Source organism: Eumetopias jubatus, unplaced genomic scaffold, assembly GCF_037043125.1.
Source record: "Eumetopias jubatus isolate StellerSeaLion01/CBP00866 unplaced genomic scaffold, mEumJub1_p1.0 scaffold_13, whole genome shotgun sequence".
NCBI lineage: Eukaryota > Metazoa > Chordata > Mammalia > Carnivora > Otariidae > Eumetopias > Eumetopias jubatus.
Window position 1 is genome coordinate 27,838,118 of NW_028274819.1, and position 15,022 is coordinate 27,853,139.

General features: G+C 44.4%; 1 protein-coding gene and 1 pseudogene across 7 annotated transcripts in view; one reads left to right on the plus strand and one right to left on the minus strand.

The window, feature by feature from the left end:
- Nucleotides 1-10,735, minus strand: part of TCP11L1 (t-complex 11 like 1) — a 40,356-nt gene extending 29,621 nt beyond the window's left edge. For 5 of the 7 annotated variants that reach the window (XM_088017954.1, XM_028087685.2, XM_028087683.2 and 2 more), the window contains exons 1-2: nt 10,505-10,735; nt 7,415-7,601 (exon numbers count right to left, since the gene is read on the minus strand). In XM_088017954.1, the coding sequence (XP_087874080.1) occupies nt 7,415-7,577 (163 nt within the window). In that variant the 5' untranslated portion in view covers nt 7,578-7,601; nt 10,505-10,735. Of the gene's footprint in view, nt 1-7,414; nt 7,602-9,654; nt 9,730-10,504 lie in introns of those variants that run through there. The other 2 variants (XM_028087684.2, XM_028087688.2) reach the window with 2 other exon arrangements.
- LOC148162621 (small ribosomal subunit protein uS14 pseudogene) lies at nt 4,909-5,116 on the plus strand (annotated as a pseudogene).
- Nucleotides 10,736-15,022: the final 4,287 nt, after the last annotated feature.

Genomic DNA, 15,022 nt, shown 5'->3' on the forward strand with positions numbered 1-15,022 from the left:
TAAGTGTGGCAGTAGTGACACAACTGTAAATGCATTTGTCAAAATTCAAATACATACTTAAAATTCCATTTTATTATATATAAATTATACCTCAATAAAATTGATTAAAAATTCAAAGGCACTGAGCAGGAATTTGCTATATGCATACTGATTATTAAATTTATTCAAGCTAATATATATATACACATATATATTTTTTAAAGATTTGATTTATTTGACAGAGAGAGACACAGCGAGAGAGGGAACACAAGCAGGGGAAGTGGGAGAGGGAGAAGCAGGCTTCCCGCCGAGCAGGGAGCCCGATGCGGGGCTCGATCCCAGGACCCTGGGATCATGACCCGAGCCGAAGGCAGACGCTTAATGACTGAGTCACCCAGCTAATATTTTCTGTTGCCATTTATCAGAAAATGGAACTTCCACTGTGCTATATCAATAGCAAGCATCAGAAGTTAAAGTTATTAAATTCCATAGAGCTCTTATCTTTTTTAAGATTTTTTTTTTTAAGTAATCTCGGGGTGCCTGGGTGGCTCAGTCGTTAAGCGTCTGCCTTCGGCTCAGGTCATGACCCCAGGGTCCTGGGATCGAGCCCCGCATCGGGCTCCCTGCTCGGCGGGAAGCCTGCTTCTCCCTCTCCCACTCCCCCTGCTTGTGTTCTTTCTCTCGCTTTGTCTCTCTCTGTCAAATAAACAAATTCTTTAACAAAAAAAGTAATCTCTACACCCAATGTGGGGCTCGAACTCACAACCCCAAGATCAAGAGCCACACGTTCTACTGACTAAGCCAGACAGGTACACCAAGTTTTTCTCTCTTAAAGAGATTCAGGATTGTCACCAGGGCTTCCGAGTTTTGTTTTAGCCTTGGTTTTGCAAAAATCCTCAAATGTCTAATCATCTTAAACTTTTGAAAATAACAGAAACATTTTTCACAATAAATTTACCATTTTTCAACAATTTGGGGCATTTTGGTGATGAGAAATAGACATTGTTCGTGTGCTACCTAGTCATGAAACAGAATGGAAAGAGCACATCAGGAAGAAATTCAGTTCCCTCTAACCAAGACTCTTGAATGTAACCTTCAACAAGTCATTTAAATCTTCCAGGGCCAGAGGCGCCTGGCTGGTTCAGTCAGTTAAGCATCTGACTCTTGGTTTCAGCTTAGGTTAAACTTCCAGGGCTATTATTTCCTAGTATGCAAAAAGAAGATAACCGAAGGAATGTTCTATGAAAGAGGAGACTTCCAAATTATAGATAAGTGTGTTCTCAGGGTTTTGGGTACACTTGGGACAAAACAGTTTGTATCAAGTGCTGAGAACATCAGACACCAGCTTACAGGAGCTGTCCAACTTAGAGACTACTTAAAATCAAACTTATTAATGAAGGGTACCTGATCAAAAGAGATAAAAGCTATAATTCTAAGATATGATCAGGATACGTTACAAATCTACACACACAGGAACTGTTCACTGCATACTAATTACAGGGTTGTGGGATGGGATTGTTTTGTATTTGAGAATTCTCAAATGGCAAATGTCACCCAAAACTACTCTAGAGTGAGTACAGTGATGCAAGAGTGAAGTTTATCCACAGAACTTACTGCAATGTGTAGAAATTGTTTATTTTGTCTTCCTCACTAGACGGCAAGTTCCATGAACAAAGAGATTATGTGGGCTTGCTGGCTCACTACTGGATTCCTGATACACAGTATGCACTTAATAAATATGGACTGATTGAATGAACACAGAGACACCATAATTCAAAGTCTAGTCATGAGCTTTAAAAATGTAAGAACTTAGGGGTGCCTGGCTGGCTCAGTCAGAAGAGCTTGCGAATCGATCTCGGGGTTGTGAGTTCAAGCCCCACACTGGGTGTGGAGATTACTGTAATAAATAAACAAATCAAAATGTAAGAATTTAGTGCCATCCATTTATCTAAGGATGCCTGGGATGTACTAATTAAATTCACAGGGGTGCCTGGCTGGTTCAGTCAGTAGAGCGGGCAATTCTCATCAGGGTTGTAAATTTGAGCCCCATGTTGGGTGTAGGGATTACTTAAAAATAAAATCTTTTGGGGCACCTGGGTGGCTCAGTCGGTTGAGCGTCTGACTCTTGGTTTCGGCTCAGGTCATGATCTCAGGATTTTGAGATCAAGCCCTGCGTTGGGCTCTGTGCTCAGCATGGAGTCTGCTTAAGTCTCTCTCTCTCTCTCTCTCCCCCCGCTCCCCTTGCGCCCGCCCCCCGGCCCCTGCCCATGTGCACGTGTGCCCCCTCTCTCTCCAAAATAAATAAATCTTTAAAAAAATAAATAAAAATAAAATCTTTTTTTTTAAATGCGAGAACTTAGTGTCATCCATTTAGCTAAGGATGAATGGAATCTACTAATTAAACTCACAAAGACCTGATTTAATAAATCAAAATGCTAAATGGAAAATATTAACTGGAGTAATAATTGATGTTTTTCATCTGAATACAGCATCTCTTACTGGTCAACAGGTGATTATAAACACCACAACAGAAGGTGCTTTGTGAGCAGAGAAGCATGTGGTAGTAGAGAATCTCAGAGGAAACATGAAGTTATAGCAGACTGATCCTTACTCTGAGGAGCTCTATGTTGAAAGAACAGATCATCGTTTAGAATCAAATCACCACCTCAGATTAGTGCCAACCAATTCTCACAAGCCAGCCATTTTTTCTTTTTCAATATTCAATATCACTAAAGGTTCTGCACCCAAATTCCAACGTGTGCTGGGACAAGCAGTTGTCACACACCAGCCATTCAATTTTGACACTACCTGCAGGTAGGTCAGATCCCATAAGTTAGGGGCTGGGTTCTACAAAACTGCCCCAGTCCCAAGTCCACATTGTCACCTGCGCTATAGATCAGAGGTTCCAAAGACTCCCTCCTCTTGTTTGATTAATTTGCTACAGCGGCTCACAGAACTCAGAGAAACATTTTACTTACCAGATCCCTGGTCTAGTATAAAAGGATGTAACTCTGGAGCAGCCAGATGAAGAGATGCGTGGGGCAAGGTACGGGAAAGGGGGCGGAGCTTCCATGCTTGGAGCACCCCACTCTCCCAACACCACCAGGTGTTCACCAACCCGGAAGCTCTCCCAAAACAGTCCTCTTGGGTTTTTATGGAGGCTTCATTATATAGGCATGATTGATTAAATCACTGGCCATTGGCCAGGCACCTGGGTCGCTCAGTCAGTTAAGAGGCCGACTCTTGATTTCAGCTCAGGTCATAATCTCAGGGTCCTAGGATAGAACCCTGGGTGCGGCTCCCTGCTGGCTCCATGTTTGGGGAGTCTGCTTGAAGATTCTCTCTCCGCCCCTCCCCCCACGTGCCTGTGCAAGCACGTGCTCTCTCCCTCTCTCAAATCTTTAAAAAAAAAGAAAAAAAGAAATCACTGGCCACTGGCAATTGATTCAACCTCCAGCCCCTCTTCCTACTCTGGAGGTTGGGGGATGGGACTGAAAGTTCCAACCCTCTAATCACATGACTGGATCCCCCCCACCACCACCCCCCCGCCCCCCCGCCCCAACCAGCCCCCATCCTTAGGAGACCTAGGTGTTTTCCAGTTGCCTCATTAACATAACAAAAAACACCTTTCTAGGGCTCCTCACTTAGGAAATTCCAAAGGAGCTCTTTGCCAGGACTGGACAAAGACCAAATATATTTCTTATTTTATAAATCACAATATCACAGGTACCAATAGCAATTCTGCCTTTAAAATATTACTGTATAATTTGCAAGGCTAAAGGTTATTTTTTGCTGTTTACATTTTAATTTGTAGCATTCCAGAAGTGATTTTAGAGTTACTATAAACTCAAATGTCTGCAGTTAATTTCATATTTTATAAATTCTTATTTATGATCCATGTGATCAGTGATGCTTCCTGATGTGGTCCCCTGACTATGGGGTCTGAGCTTTACCACAGAGGCCCACAGCCCTGTGCCTACCTACTATTATAAGGAGCAAGGGCAAGGAAGCCAGAGGAATATTTTAGGGCACTGATTTTATACTTCATTTTGGTATAGACTTCTAAAAGAATTTAATGAAATATTCCATGACTTTCTTCCTAAAAAAAATGTTGATATACTTTTCTGGCTGTTCCTAGGACCCCCTAACACTTAATCATGGGTCCCAGGTAAGTACTCTTAAGGATATAACTACATACAATCTCAGATAATATAGTCTAGTGTTGGCTTGACATTAATTTGGAGTCATGCCAGTAGACTGACAGGATGCCAAAGGCAAGACCATCAATCAAAGAATGACTAAAGATCTCTACCACTGGTCCTCCTTATCAGAAACTGTAGGTGATAAAACCATCATTTGGCCATATACATCCAAATTACAGCAATCAGTCCTGGTATCTTTAAATGCAACAGATGACATGCCAGTAGTATTAACAATTAATATTTATTGAGCATTTATTAGGTGCCAAGCATTACTCTAAATGCTTTACATGAATTCATTTAATCTTTACAACCATCCTAAGAAATAATTGTATTTTCATTTATTTTTTTTGTTTTTTTTTAAGATTTTATTTATTTATTTGAGAGAGAGAATAAGATAGAGAGAGCATGAGAGGGGGGAGGGTCCGAGGGAGAAGCAGACTCACTGCTGAGTAGGGAGCCCGATGCGGGGCTCGATCCTGGGACTCCAGGATCTTGACCTGAGCCAAAGGCAGTCGCTTAACCAACTGAGCCACCCAGGCGCCCTATTTTCCTTATTTTAAAAATGAGAAAACAGGAGTGCCTGTCTGGCTCAAGCCGGTAGAGCACATGACTCTCGATCTCAAGCTTGTGAGTTCAAGCCCCACACTCGGCATGGAGCCTTCTTTAAAAAAAATAAAAATAAAAAAATCGGGGTGGCTTTTTTTTTTTTTTTTTTGGCCTTGTTGCATCCGAGAGAGCAAGATGGGTCACCAGCAGCTGTACTGGAGCCATCCGAGGAAATGGGGCCAGGGTTCTGCTCTTGCCGCGTCTGCTCAAACCGGCTCGGTCTGATCCGGAACTACGGCCTCAGTATGTGCCGCCAGGGTTTCCGTCAGTACGCGAATATAGGCTTCATTAAGTTGGGTTAAGTGAACTTCCTTGAATTGGTCATCCAAGATAACCTACCTTAACTGCAGATATCCAAGATACCTACTTTAATGCCAACTCATTGTACATAAAATAAAAATACTCCAATTAAAAAAAAAAAAAAACAGGGGTGCCTGGCTGTCTCAGTCAGTACAGCATGCGACTCAATCTCAGGGTTGTGAATTCGAGCCCCACATTGGGTACAGATTACATAAAAATAAAATCTTAAAAAATAAATAGAAACGAGAAAACAGAAGCTTTCTAACTATACATATTAGAGATCAATATAACCAAAGTCATATTTGCTTACAGTGAGCTCTTTGTACTCTGGCTGCTGGGAGAACCTGACTTTTTTCTGCAAGGCCTAACACATGCATGACAGACTTATCAACAGCATGTTTCCCTGAACTTATTGGTGTATCTATCAAAATCTATGTGATACTAAACCACAATAAAATGGGGCCCATAATGTTTGCTATAAGAATACTATGTTGAGGGGCACCTGGGTGGTTAAGCATCGGTTAGGCATCTGCCTTTGGCTCAGGTCCTGATCTTAGGGTCCTGGGATGGAGCCCCGCATTGGGCTCTCTGCTCATCAGGAAGTCTACTTCTCCCTCTTCCTTGGCAACTTCCCCACTCCACCCCATGCTCTCTCTCGCTCTCAAATAAATAAAATCTAAAAAGGAAAAAAAAAATACTATGTTGAAGGGCATCTGGCTGGCTCAGTCAGTAAAGCATGCAACTCTTCCTCTCAGAGTCCTGAGTTCAAGCCCCACACTGGGCATAAAGCTTCCTTAATTACAAAAAAAAAGGGGGGGAGCGCCTGGGTGGCTCAGTCATTAAGCGTCTGCCTTCGGCTCAGGTCATGATCCCAGGGTCCTGGGATGGAGCCCCACATCGGGTTCCCTGCTTGGCGGGAAGCCTGCTTCTTCCTCCCCACTCCCCCTGCTTGTGTTCCCTCTCTCGCTGTCTCTGTCAAATAAATAAATAAAATCTTTAAAAAGAAAAGAATACTCTGTGGACTAATAAATTAGCCGGGAAGAGCTTTGATCATTTTAAAAGAAACACATCTGAAACCCCAAAAATGTTCATATTTCTTTCAAATATGAAGAACTACTGATCATCTACACTTTAAAGAGATAACATCAGCACTGACATTCTTAGACTATGACACTCCCTCTTATAACTTTCATTTTTGGACTCACTTCAAAAAGCTTAAGTATTCTTAATAAAAGACATGAGTTGGGGCGACTGCTGGGAATACTTGCGGAAATTACCACCCTTTCATCCTTGAGGCCCTGCTCCCTGCCAGGGATCTGAAATGACTTCACCACACATTCAGCAAACTGAATCCCCTCAACCTCGTGGGAACTAAGCCCCCAGGCAATGGAGTTAGGGTGTGGTGACCTCACTCACATTCAAAACCTATTTCTTTTTTAACCTGCACAAGCACAGTCCTGGCTGGAAACTGCCTCACAATTTTCAGATGCTTTTTAAATTAAAGCTACAATTTGCACTCCACCCTATTTCTCAGAGCACTTCAGAGAAAGTGGAATGCCACAGAGACTGCAGGAAAACAGGAATATTCTGGACATGATCCTAAAATTTTAATTTCTCAAGCAATTGAAAACCCACAAGTGGGGGCACCTGGGTGGCTCAGTCATTTAAGCGTCTGCCTTCCGCTCAGGTCAGGATCTCTGGGTCCTGGGATCAGCCCCGCAGGGCTTCCTGCTCAGCAGGGAGTCTCCTCTTTCCCTCTCTCTCTCTCTCTCTCTCTCTCTCTCTCTCTCTGCCACTCCCCACCATGCGCTTTCTCTCTCTCTCTCTCTCTCTCTCAAATAAATAAAATCTTTTTTTTTTTCAAATACCCTCAAAGAGGGTACTGTGGTTCTTTTTCTTTTTTTTTTTTTTTTAAGATTTTATTTATTTATTTGACACAGAGAGAGAGACAGTGAGAGAGAGAGATGACAAGCAGGGGGAGCCGCAGGCAGAGGGAGAGGGAGAAGCAGGCTCCCCACAGAGCAAGGAGCCTGATGTGGGGCTCGATCCCAGGACTCTGGAATCATGACCTGGGCTGAAGGCAGCGGCTTAACCAACTGAGCCACCCAGGCACCCCTCAAATAAATAAAATCTTAAAAACAACAAAAAAGAAACTCCACAAGTGACTAGGCTGCCAGTTGAGAAACTTGGCTTTTCTTAAATACTAGTTATCAGCAATGTTATCATATTAGAACCCAGCTCAGGGTCACAAGTACAAGGAAGCCTAATCAAAATATCATCTGAAAACAATGATAGTATGGCTTCTAACCAAAGTCAAATTTGCTTACAGTGAGGTCTTTGCACTCTTTGGGTGCTGGGAGAGACCGACTTTATTGTTTTCTGTACAGCTTCATCAGAACCTTCCACAGCATCTTCAAGGTCTTGCTCAGAATCATTCGATTTTGATTTTCCGGCTTCATTTATATTGGGCTTGCCAGGGTTTTCGGACATTCTCAACTAAGTTTATTTACTTTCCTAGGAAAGAAAAAACAAAAGTGAACCAAATGTTCTGACTCTGTCACTAACTAGCAGTAGGACTCGGCAAATCATTTATTCTCTTAGGGGTTTCAATTTTCTCACCTGTAAGAATGAATGAGCTTGGGAAGATCTTATCCAGCTAGCATATTCTACCTCAATGATTAAACAGATACATGTAAAATGACATTTACGTTTATCAAATTTATGGGCCTATACCTCAGAGAGTGACAAGTTTGAATATTTTTGTCCCACTCCTAAGTGCCATGTCAAAAGAAAACAGGACCTTACATTGTTGGAAGATAATACTATCAACTGCCTGCTTCTGTTTTAATCAAAGATTCAATTCTTCAATTCTTTACTTTCATTCCTGAGAGTGGATATGAAAAGTCTTTGGAAATCATGCTTTTTTAACTTTGCTTCCAAATGAAGACACTGGGCTGAGGAGCTGGTTCTCTGATTCTGTTTTGTGAATAACTAGGGATGACACATAGAAGGTAGAATCTTACAAAGCATGTAAGAATATGTGGGGCAAATATTTTTATTAACTTCTGGCCAGTCAGCAGGAAAAGATGGTAAGGAGGACGTTGCAAACAACCACAATGTATGGGGTTGGGTGGGGTTTTAATTTTTTAAGTTGCTGGTTAGAACAGGAATAATACTTAACACATTGGTTTGGGCCAGTTAAAAAAAAAAGGGCCTGAAATTGTAGCCTCTTTTTACTGTAAAAGTTTTTCTCAAGTTTTTTACCGCCCCCCCCCCCCGAGTTTTTTCCTAGAGTTCTCTTCCTAAGGTGTTTCTAACTAAGGGAGAAGACAGACACAATACTGCAAATAATTAGCATTTGTACCATCAGCACTTGGAGATCACAAAACATTGTCATAAACACTAATTAGTCTTTATTAGATACCTTGGAGGGTAATCCAGGGATGAAAAATGTTGACTGCTTCCAAAAGGTCTGGCAGACTCTCTTTTGCACATTAAAGAATCACTTGATATAATTATCTGAACTTTCAGATCCCTCCATTAAGTAGAATGAAGTTACTGGAATTGACATTTCCAGGCCTGTATTATTTTTTAAAGATTTTATTTATTTATTTGACAGAGAGAGGGACAGCGAGAGAGGGAACACAAGCAGGGGGAGCGGGAGAGGGAGAAGCAGGCTTCCCGGTTGAGCAGGGAGCCCAATGCGGGACTCGATCCCGGGATCATGACCTGAGCCAAAGGCAGACACTTAATGACTGAGCCACCCAGGCGCCCCTCACGGCCTGCATTATTAATACGAAGGTTGCTTTAATGCAGTTCCCCTTACCTTCCAATATCCCACTCCAGACACCCATCTCCTCTGTCCTAAATCCTATTAGGCTCTGGATATGCTCCAAGATCCAAAAGATAACACTGCCAGCATATTCTATGAGAAAGGACAAACACATACTTCTAATTTTATCCTCTTCACATGCTGAGAATGAGCTCAGAAAGGATGAAGTAACTCTTAACTGCGCCGTGAGGAGGAAGGCATGCTTCTCTCTAACGCTCAGTTTAATAAACTAACCCCCGCTTTTAAGATTCAGCTTCACTCCTACTCCTCCCAGGACACTTCCCCCCCGCCGTGTCTGCCCCTTTCTCTGAACTCCTGTTGGGCTAGTTACTGCACATCTGGCACGCATCGTTGCCTTCGATCCAATTCAACATACACTTATTTAAATAGGTCTGGAGAGGGAAAGATGCTCATAAGGAAACGGAGTGAAGCTTAAGCTTTGGTGGCAGGATGAAACCACTAAGGGTACACAGTGGAGGGATTAAGGAATTCCGCCTAGAAGGAGCCTGGGATAACCTTCCCGGAAAGGGGGAGCTGTTCGTTTGAAAAGAGCAGTATTTCACCCAATTAAAAAAATGTCTAGAGTGGAAGAGGAGGTGGAAAGGGGGGCATTTCACTCAGAGGGCACATGTGAAGGCACATGGAAATGAGAAAACTAGTGGCAGGTGATGAAGAGGGAAAGGTGGGTTGGGGGAGCCTGTAAAATTGCTAGTTTTATTAAAAACAACTCTTCACCTGGATTTTTAACTTCTTCATGCCCAACACCAACCATATTTCCTACACACGCTCCATCCGTGTACGTCTATGTTCCAAACAGATGCCCACTAAGTGGTGACAGCGGTGTCATCTCTGTTGATGTCAGCGTGTGGGCGAAGGAGGGGCGTTGGTCTCAGGACGTACCTGGGTTCCAATTTTGGCTCTTTACTAGCTGGGGAACTTCAGTTTCCTCATCCGTAAAATGCAGCTACCTACTTCTTCGATTTGGGGGGAAGATGAGACGACAGAATGTGCAGCTGGCACACTCCAGGCTTTCCACAAAGGGGAGCTCTAATTACCAGAACTGGTAGCTACAGGAACCATGGACTGCTTACAGCGTGCTCATGCATTCAACAGTCACCAACTCCTCCGCCTGGAAGGGAACCGGGGGTAGGAGGATCCTCGCACTGGTCCTGAAGACCTTCTATCCGAGCTACACGCCGGGCCCTAAAGCCGCCACAAGAGACTGCCCAGCAGAAAGGGTCTCTCAGCAAAGGAAGGGCGCTCTGCCCACCGACGCCCGGAGCCGCTCCCTCCGGCACCCAGCGCCACTCCCGCTTAGCGCCCGGATTCCGTTGTAAACAACTGTTCCGGCCGGCGAGGGAGTGGCGGGCCGGCGGCAAGCGATGGCAGAGGGGCGCGCTAGGAGCACGGCCTCGAGGGCTGGGACAAAGGCCGCCCTACGCGCACCCCGCCGCCGTCCCTGCCTCCACCCGACAGCACGGGGCCCGACCTGCCCTGAGGAGGCGAAGAAATGCCTGTGATTTCCACCTGGCGCCTCCCGTGCGGGCCCCGCTGGGCTGCCAGCCTCTGCGTCCGCTTCCCTCACCTGCCACGGAGTTCCTCCTGCCGCTTGGGCGGGGAATGAGACGGGCAGCGGAGGCGCGGAGCGATGCGCGGCGAGCACGGGACACTTCAGCCTCTGCCCTTCCGAGGCCGCATCCCTCGCCGCGCTGTGGGCCGTCCTCCCAGCCCGGCTCCGGTGGGTAGCGGCCAGTGCGGCCGCTCCTCAAGCGTCGGGAAGGAGGAGGCAGCCCTTTAGCCGGGAGGGGCCCGCCCCTCGTAGGGCGGCGCCATGTTTCCGTACGGAAAGGCGGGAGGCGCGGTCCCGTACGGGCAGAGAATGCTCAATGGGCGCGAGCTCGAGCCGGGAGGCGCCATGTTTCTGTACGGAGATGCGAGAGGCAGGCTCCGAGTCGGCTAACGAGGCTTAGTGGGCGGTGGCTCGGAGCCAGGTGGTGCACGCCCCACTCAGGGCGGCGCCATGTTTCCGTACAGAAAGGTGGGCGCCGTTGGGAGAGTGTGAGGCGGGAGAGGAACACGTGGTAGAGCCGGCGCGGAGTCTGTCAAATGAAAGAAAGAGGCCGCTTATTCGCAACTTCATTCAAAACCTTCCCCGCCTGGGTTTTCAAACTTCAGTATTACCATCATGTTTCGTCACTGTACATAGTTTATTATTTTCCCTAATCTGGGGGGTTAAAAAAAAAAAAACATGCCTAGATAGCCAAGCCTCACTTTAATGGCACAGATTCATTTTGGTTTGGGGATCCTCTCTTACCTAAGTGGTTGCTACACTTTGTCGATAGAAAGAGCGAGACTTCAGCCCGGAAGAGACAAGAGGCAAGGGGACGAACGGTTCCCATGAGGGTTCAGCTGGGTGTAGGTATATAAACAACAGTAAGGACTTGGAGCATTTTATGACTGTGTTCTAGAAGGGGAAAATATGCTAAGCCAAGCCCGTTTTGGAGCCTCATCTGCTGTGATTATCTCGGCACTGGACTAGAGGCTGCTCCAAAAAAACATGCTTTTCTCACCTTTTAGCAGTAGGATAGCAAACTACCTGAACAGAGTTTTTGTACCTAATCTTAAAAAGTAAAAGCTATCTGAGGCGCCTGCGTGGCTCAGTTGTTCAGTGTCTGCCTTCGGCTCAGGTCACGATCCCAGTGTCCCGGGAATGAGCCCCGCATCGGGCTCCCTGCTCGGCCGGAAGCCTGCTTCTCCCTCTCCCACTCCCCCTGCTTGTGTTCCCTCTCTCGCTGTCCCTCTCTCTGTCAAATAAATAAAATCTTTAGAAAAAAAATAAAAGCTATGTGATTCTTAACTGTTCATTTTGTAAAGATGCTATAAGACTTAGCATAAGTCATGTATAACTTAAAATGAAGGTAATCTAGTCTCCTACCCGTAGCCTATAAAACTTGTTAAATTTAAATAACTAGAAAAGCAAGATGAAGTTAAATGAGTGCTTTCAAACACTACTAAATAGATCACACGTGGGCAGTTATTCCTAAAGTACTGAAGGCTGAGTGCAACACAACAATTAACTAGCACACTAGATATTTTTTCTTAAATACACATGCACATCAAAGTCCTCAATGAGGATTCACTTCAGGAGAGAAAAAAACAAAACCCTTAAGATACTCAACTACCTGGAATAAAGACTCACCAAGAAAACATTAAGCTCTCACTGTGGAGTCCAGACTAGTATACCATAAAGTCTCTAGATTAGTGGTTCTCAAACCTGACTACACCCTAAAATTGTCTGGGGTGTGGGCATTCTAAAACGATCATCTGAAACTCTGGGGGTGATGCGGGGGAAAAACTGTTAAGCTTTCCAGGTGATTCAAATGTGCAACTAGGCAAGAACCACCTCCCCAGAGAGATTCACCCTTGCTCCTGCCACATCCACACTCCTAGTGAGAGTCCACTACCTTCCTTGAAGGATTAATATAAACAATTTTCACTTGTGGAGGGTACACTGTTACAATATTAAAACCATTGATTTGACTTGTAATGGTTACTTTTTATCTTCTCATATACTTGGAATTGTTTCAAATACTAAAAACATATGGACACCTTGATTTTTTTGTCTGCAAGCACTGGAAACTCAAACTACTTCAAAATAAAGGGAGTTCACAGCAATGCTACCTAGGGTTTGGAAGGAGAAAGCCAGCAGCTGTTCTAGAGAGCAGTACTGTTGTATCATCTCCCCAAGACACAGGATGGCTCTCATCACATCTCTACTCCTTGCTGCAATCTCCAGCGCTCCTCTGAATCACAGACTGGTTTCTCTATTTTCTTAGTTGTTGCTTCATCCTAATTTGGATTTTTCTATATAGAATCTCCTTGACCAAGCTGATTTTGTGCAAAATCAGTCATTTGCCTACAGGTAAGCTGTCCTTGGATCAGTGCTCAGCCCTGGTCTACTCAGCTAGGGTGGTGGCAAGGCTCATAGTCACCTAGGCATCAGGTGTCTAAGTGGGGCCGGGTCCCCAGAGGGATATCATGGATGAGTGAATGAGCTGACAGTTTTGGTGATACAGGAGGGGTGCCCACAGCATTCATGGTAGCACAGGACCCGCACTTTAAAACTTTGACCATGCTTGCAGTAAACAGGACCAACTTTTCTTAAAACTTTATTCTTGCTTAGGAAGTTTGAGGTAAACTGTGATCTTGCTAGAATTTTCCATGAAATGAATGCCGCTGCTTCTAGGAACATGAATATAATAACTAGGCAGTTAGTTTTGCTTCCCCTGAAGAAGTGTTAGGTTTTGTTTGCCAAATAATCATTCAGTTATGTGCAAAGTAAAGGTCTCAAGTCGGATAGTACACACAGTTGCTCTATACTAATGTATAGTCTCTAGATTAGTGGTTCTCAACCCTGACTACATCTTGGAATCTCCAGCGGCGGAAGGGGGGGCAGGAGTTCTAAAAGGATCATCTGAGACTCCAGGGGGTGATGCCAGGGAAGAGTTGTTAAGCTTCCCAGGTGTTTCGAGTTTACAGCCGGGCAAGAACCACCTCCACACCCCGAATATTGTCTCACCACACTTTCAGTTTTTGAAAACTTCCTCTCACATTTAAATCACGAACTATCTTCTCTTCTCTTTTTCACACAGTAAAGACAGCTGCCTTCCCTTGCCTATGAAAACAAAAACGGGGGCGCCTGGGTGGCTCAGTTGGTTAAGCGACTGCCTTCGGCTCAGGTCATGATCCTGCAGTCCCAGGATCGAGTCCCGCATCAGGCTCCCTGCTCAGCGGGGAGTCTGCTTCTCCCTCTGACCATCTTCCCTCTCGTGCTCTCTCTCTCAAATAAATAAATAAATAAATCTTTAAAAAAAATGAAAACAGAAACGGAAAACAAAAAACCTGACAAAGTTATTCCCTGCTTTATTAGAACTGGGATCACAGATACATTATAGAGTTCTCAACCTTCTCCCACTGAAAGGCTGTTGGTATCAGATGTTAGAAAATAAAAGACTGACATGCTAGCATTTTGGTGCATCTAAGTTTTCTCTACTGCTCTTTTAGGTTTTTTTGTTTAAGCAATCTCTATGCCCAAACGTGGAGCTCAAAATCACAGCCCCGAGATCAAGAGTCACATGCTCTACAGACTGAGTGAGCCAGGTGCCCCCTCCTAACCTCTCTTTAAAAGTTTAAGTAGAAAAATTGTTTCCTTTTAATCTTTTGATTATTATATGGATGAACAATTTCAAATTGTAATTGTATTGGGGCACCTGGGTGGCTCAGTCATTAAGCGTCTGCCTTTGGCTCAGGTCATGATCCCAGGATCCTGGGATCGAGCCCCACATCGGGCTCCCTGCTCAGCGGGAAGCCTGCTATTCTCCCTCTCCCACTCCTCCTGCTTGGGTTCCCTCTCTCGCTTGTGCCTCTGTCATATAAATAAATAAAATCTTTAAAAAAATTGTAATTGTATTATATTGCTTGTCTATTTACCAAATATATCTTGACAGTGCAGTTCCAAAATGATCATGACCTTGGATGAAAAGTTGAAGATTTTAGTGGTAATGACCAGTTCACAAGATGTACAGGATACGAGAGGAACATGATAATAGATAGTACAGGCTTGCAATCAGCAAAATCCAGACTGGAAGAACTCAAGAACTAACTAGGTTTATTCAATGACAGAGGCAGAGCAAGAAAAGAAGTAAGGAGGAGGAGTTAAAAGAAGAACATATAGAAGAGACTTTAAAAAAAAAAAGATTTTATTTATTTGACACAGAGAGACACAGCAAGAGAGGGAACACAAGCAGCGGGAGCAGGAGAGGGAGAAGCAGGTTCCTCGCTGAGCAGGGAGCCGGACGCGGAGCTCGACCCCAGGACCCTGGGATCATGATGTGAGCTGAAGGCAGACGCTTTACAACTGAGCCACCCAGGTGCCCCAGATTAAAAGACTTCAGAAGCATATTAACCAATTGTAATTTATGGACCTTAATGGACCCCTATTTGAGTAAACTGTCAAAATCATTTGAGATCAGAAAATGTGACTACTGACTGCATATTTGATGGTATTAAGGAATTGTGGGTTTGTGTGTATGTAATGATGATA